At 42.6% G+C, this 5,873-nt stretch overlaps 1 protein-coding gene across 1 annotated transcript in view; it reads left to right on the top strand.

Moving 5' to 3' along the window:
- The first annotated feature begins 1,754 nt into the window (after nt 1-1,754).
- The window catches only part of CFAP69 (cilia and flagella associated protein 69), a 31,425-nt gene continuing 27,306 nt past the window's right edge, over nt 1,755-5,873 (top strand). Inside the window, exons 1-4 of the mRNA XM_065669242.1 lie at nt 1,755-2,002; nt 2,286-2,348; nt 3,712-3,777; nt 4,808-4,917. Coding sequence (XP_065525314.1) covers nt 1,820-2,002; nt 2,286-2,348; nt 3,712-3,777; nt 4,808-4,917 — 422 coding nt within the window. The 5' untranslated portion in view covers nt 1,755-1,819. The remainder of the gene's footprint in view (nt 2,003-2,285; nt 2,349-3,711; nt 3,778-4,807; nt 4,918-5,873) is intronic.

The following is a 5,873-nucleotide window of genomic DNA, read 5'->3' as shown; positions in this document are numbered from 1 at the left end:
TTTTGTTTTGTTTTAATATATACAGCTTCAGTAAGTATCTGAGCACAAAGCAAAAAAGACCACAATCCAGTTTGTTCAGTGATGCTTGCAGACCTGTAAGCACTGTCATTCATATCAAAAGCCTAATAGAAAAACTTGTTCCACTCAGTGTAGGCCCAGATACAAGACAGCCACTGAGAATGTTCACAGAAACAAATGTTTAAGTAGAATGTGGAAGCGCTAGTAAAATGCTTACTGGAATGGAGAGATGTGTCTACTTGGATGGATGAAAAGCATCAAACACCAGACTGGCAGCGGCATTAGCACATTAGGTGAATGCACTGTAATGTCATGTCCTACATGCCCTGCCATTGTGTGACCTGTGTTCCTACCAATGCAACTCAATGTGTTATGGCTGTCAAAGTGGTCACTGCATTTTCCAAATTAGAGTCCCATTCTATGCTAGGCTATATTTTTGCTGCCATTCTGGGGTTGTATGCAGGATGAACTTGTACAAAATGTAGAGCATGGATGGGTACGTGTGCTCTTGTGTATTTTCCCTGTGATGGAAGGAGACCTGTATAGCATATGTAAGTACTAAACATCATACACATCTTATTTCTGAAGAAGGCATATATGAAGTGTGGGGAGGTGTAGCATTCAAGCTGAGAGGAATCAAAATAAAAACTGTGTTGGTTATAGTTGGAGCCATAAAGATTTCTTTCTTGTTTTTGTTGCCAGTTACTTCTTTTCCCATAAAAGCTGTCTGGAAATTCAAACAGCTATCTTAAGGATTTAATAAATTTATTTGCGTATTTAAATGTTTCTTTGGAATCACAGCAGTTAATTATGTGTTAACGAAAACTGGAGTTGATATCAGTCAAAGACTTGGGATTTGTGAATATCCGAAGCTGTATATGTGTAACTTGTCTGAGGCGTAGCTGAAGTAAGCACACGGTGAGGTGTCACCTTTTGCTGCAGCCACTTCTGGATAACCAGCTCTCCTTTGGGCATTAACCCAGCACAGAGCCTGGTGGTCCCAGCCAGCTTGGTGTTGATGGGCTCAGCCATGCTCCCTGGAGATGGTATTTCAGAATGTGACCATCAGGTGCACATGTATCCTCACAAGAGCAGCTGTGCTTTCAGCTGAGAGACGCAGTAGCAAACCTAGGGGTGAAAACCGTGAGCAAGCAAAATACATCCAAATCCCCTGATGCTTCTGTCCCTGCCTTTATTACTTTCCAGGCATTAGTCATCTGTTTTGTATCGGTCTATGCAGAGAAAAGATTCCTCTCCCCTTGCTCCCCACAGGCCACCTGAGAGGGCTATCCCATCTGCACCTGCGTTTGTTATGGTGGTCTCTCACTGTGTGTTTATTCATGATCAGAAGTTACGGATCAAGCAGCCTGTCTCTTACAGCTCCTCAGTAAGTGGGAAAAGCCCTACCTCTGCTCTGCACAGGACTGGGAAATAATTTTCTCGCTGAGCAAGCACTTTGTAACAGGCCACACAATGGCATTGCTGGTAGCATGGAGGAGGGTGTAACGACAGATGGGTGTCCTGCCGAGGCGTAGAGATGGAGCACCGGCCTGAGGGCGGAACGGGCAGGACTGGGGCCTGCAGGCCGGGGGGAAGCGCGAGGCTCGCGGCGCACAGCGGGCCACACGCTGCCCGCCGCCAGCAGCCCAGCACCCCACGGCGCCGGGCGCACGCAAGGCCTCCGCGGGGCTGCGCTCCTGTGCGGAGAGGCGGCACCGCCCCGCTCCCATGGCAACAGCGTGAGGCCGCCCTGCTGCTGCCGCCGCGGCTGGCGGTCGGGTGGCGGCTTGAGATCGGCACCATGGCCACCCTAGCCGTGACCGAGCCCCCCGCCTCACGGGCGCCCTCCCTCTCCCCGGCCCGCACCCCCGGCCGCTCCCCGGCCCGCTCTCCTGCGCTGTCGCCGGCCCTTGGCCCCTTTCGTGGCGGCGGGGAGCGGCGCAGGAACGCATTGGACGCCGGCGCGGACCTCGGCGCCGTCCAGGTGAGCTCCCCTGCGGCCGGGAGTCACCGTCAGCCCCGCCGCCTGCTGTCACCGCCGGCCGAGAGGCGCTGTTATTGTGGCCTGGCCTGGCTTGGTTCGGTTTGGTTTGGCCGCTACGTCGGGCTGAGAACAAGTCCCTGGTTGTGCTCCACACACAGCCTGGATTTAGCCGTCCGTCGGTATATTCATGTTGGTTCAGAGCGGCACTCTTACATTTTAAGGTTTAAGCACTTATAAAGCACAGCCTATTGAAAAATAAAGATAAAAAGTGTGATTTTTCCAGGATACGCAGCTAAGATCAGTGGATTTGAATCGCGTCATTAAACTACTCGAAGATTCAAACTCAGTAAGTAAGCCTAATACTTCATTATTTCAGTTACACAGGTAGTAACGGGGCTTAGGCAAACTTTTCATACATTACTTTAGTACCCACCCTAAATAAAGCAGATGGCACCATAGCCAGATGTGACTGACTCCATCCAGTCAGATGTGACTGGAGCCACAGAGACTGAAGCTGAATGCTCTGGTATTTGAACACTTCTTCTAAAGATGGTCATTGTAATAAAGAATGGTGTCAGTGATGTTTATATATATATATATATATATATATATATATAAAGATTATATATCTATACATATATAACCCAGTAGGGCCTCAAACAGGCAAAATTCGTAGCTTATCTGGGAGTTTTAGAGTGCTGAAACCTACAGCTGAGAAATGGAAATGCATGCAGAGTACAGTTACTAAAAGTATGTCAGGAATTTATGTAATTGCCCAAGTTAACTGCAGACGTATCTCCAGGGAGATGATTTTAAAGGAAGGAGAGATATACACAGTTCAGTGTTGAAAAACAGATATGAATACCTAGGCGCACAGATTAGCATCTCATGGACTTCCACAGACTACAAGAAGATTTGGCAGACTAAATTCACTAAGCTATCAGTTACTTTTGACCTAAAACCCTAATAATTTATACTCTTAAGAACCTGATTAAACTATACCACATACTAAGTTAATGTCCACAGAGAAGTCATTTATGTCTCCCCTCCCTCCTCCCTTTATACAGAGCTGATGGTATAAACTGAAAGACTGAAGAAAAATGTGCTGGATGATGTTGTTTACTGCTTCTCTAGAGAGTATATGATAAAATGCCTTTAGGATTCTGGGTTTGTACATTCCTGAAACAACTTTCTGGCCTGCCTCAAGGTGCAGTGCTCTTGTCCAGCATGGAGGTGCTCAGAAGAGCTGGAATGAATGCTGTGTATCACTGACCCACCCTGATATATCCTTGCTTCAGTTGTTTTCAACTTTGAATTTGCAGACTGTTTCCTACTGGTGGCAGAGCTCTACTCTAAGCCACTTAGATCTGCATTTTTACACATCAGTGTCATGTGTGACATAGCTTTGGTTTTATTAGGTGTCTTTCACAAAATCCCAAAGAATTTAAGAGAAAGAGCCCACACATTTGAGCTAAAGGTAGGGTTTTCAAAAGTTTCTGCATTTACAAGAGCATAGACTTTGTATTTAGAAATGAGGCGTGATCAAGGAGCTAATCCTGCTGCAAAGCACTTTCAGAATTTCCTTGTGTCTTGTGATTTTTTTTAATCTGGTTTCCACTTTCATTTAAACTTAAAAGGGGATAAACATAATCATTTAATGTGCTAAAGCAAACTGCAATTAAAACCTGTTTTCCATTCTTTTACTTAAGAAAGATTTGGAAAAAGAGCAGCTGAAAAGTCTCAAGAAGGTAGCCAAGTGTTTTGAAAATGGGCTTGTATCCTTTTTGGCATTGTAGCACTCTGAATTCATGGTGTTTTATGTATGTTAATACTCTGACTTTCCAGCCAAGCATTTTATCGTGTGCTGTGCTTCCACATGAAGAACACACACATTCTCATCGTTGGCCTTCTTGTGTACGCATAGCCAAGGCTGGCAGGTTAGCAAGATTCTTGGATGCTAGATTCATTTGCTACAAAATTCAGTAGAGGGATCTCACCTTTACAGTGGTTGAAAGTGCTCAAAATGTAATTAGTGTACTTTCAACTCAGCCTAGACAAGCATAATAATTGTCACTTACTTAAGAAGCAGCAGATAAAATAGCAATGACTTCCAGTGAAGGAGACTTTTTAAATTAAAGTCAGACTACTTTATCTGAAACTTTTTTCATATTTACAGTACAAATTGAATGTCTTCCAGTAATCAGAAGTACTAGAGAGGGCATCGGCATGTGGAAAAATGCAATTAATTTCATACAATTCAGCTAATTGCCACAGAGATCTAAACTATCACATTACTTCACAATCGAGTTGTGTCTAAGTACTTACAGGCAGCTTCCATGAGTCAGTGGATTGGTAGTAACTTCTTGGCCTCAGTGATCTGTTCAGTTTTGATCTTATGCCTCTACCTCTACCTTAAATTTTCAGTATGTGTTTGGGTCCAGATTGTCAAACCTTAGTCACCTGGGACTAGAGTAGGAAAGAATTTAAATGCCTCAAGCATGTCTCAGAATTTAGATAGGTAAATCTGACACTTTCATCCTGTATTTTTAAATATTCAGTACTGAACTTCCAGTGAGTTCAGCTGATAAAAAAGCAAAATCAGTTTTGCAAGAGTTGTAGAAGTAAGGCTGCTTTGAAAAGAATAAGTGTTGGCTCATATGCTTTATTTTACACATCTAACTTTGAAAGTATTGGCCTTGCTTTTTCTCTGTTGTATTTCTGAAGTATGACAAATATAGTGTTCAGCTTTTCCTTCTGATTCATAGCAGTACAAACAACCTGATTTCCTTTACTTTAAATTAAAAGCCCCTTAAGGATTTAGCACAAATAATGGAAATTCTTAACCTGTGTGCAGAAAAAATGAATGAACAAGAAGCTTTCACCAAGCCTTTATGTGAACTTATTAAATTATGTGGGTAAGTACTTCAGCCCTCATTTTAGAGATTTAAACATTGCTTCTTAACATGTTAATACATTTTCTAAGGCAACTGAGATATGCATACAGCAACCATTTACAAAGCATCTGTATCTGCAAGGCATCTGTTACATTACCCTTCTTTTCTATGAACTGTGTTTTCCTTGAGTCCAGTTTCAGTTGGCATAAAGGAGGGACCTATTTTAGCAGTTCAGTATCTGTGGAACCACCTACTACGTCATTCAAAACTATATTGTAATTGGCCCCAGCTTGCTTGGAAGCAAGATTCCCCAGGGTGACTGAGTAGATTGTTCTGGGACTGCTGGTCTCTGAAGATTTCAGCAGCTAAGTCCTGCTGAAGTATGCTTTGCAGTTTTAAACGAACTCTTTAAGTCAGTTTAAAAACATGAGGTGGCACAAAGACAGTTTAATACCTGAAGGTATTAAAGGCTTTACAAAATGACAAGCCACATTGCATAAGAGAAAGAACCAAAATTGGAGCATTTGGGATTTGTAATTACTTTAAAAACATACTACATGAACTTTCAGGCATCTTCATTGTCATGATGTACTTTATTTGTAGAACAGAATTTAGGTGTTATCCGCACTTGTCAGTAGTTTTTTCCTCCTCAGTAATTTAATAGTTACTTATGGAATGCTTGTAACTACAGTTACTCCTGTATTTAATTATAAGAGGAGAGAATAAGGAAGAGAAAAATCACAGAGAGGAGTTGCATAGTAAACTAGCTATTCAAATAGGTTTTTACATAACTTCCTCTCAGCTGTTAGGCTTAGTAAGGGTAGAATTTCTTAGCTGAATCTTTTAGTTCTCTGAGCACCATCGGTTGTACTGCTTTCTTTTGCTGCCACACAGTGGAAAATGACAAACTACATCACAAAGTTTCGTTTTCTTCCGTGTTTGGCAGAAGCATGACAAAACTGAGAATGAGTGTATAA

The sequence above is a fragment of the Lathamus discolor genome, chromosome 2, assembly GCF_037157495.1.
Source record: "Lathamus discolor isolate bLatDis1 chromosome 2, bLatDis1.hap1, whole genome shotgun sequence".
Classification (NCBI taxonomy): domain Eukaryota; kingdom Metazoa; phylum Chordata; class Aves; order Psittaciformes; family Psittacidae; genus Lathamus; species Lathamus discolor.
The sequence above is the reverse complement of the archived record's forward strand: the minus strand, read 5'-3'. Positions and strand labels throughout refer to the sequence as shown.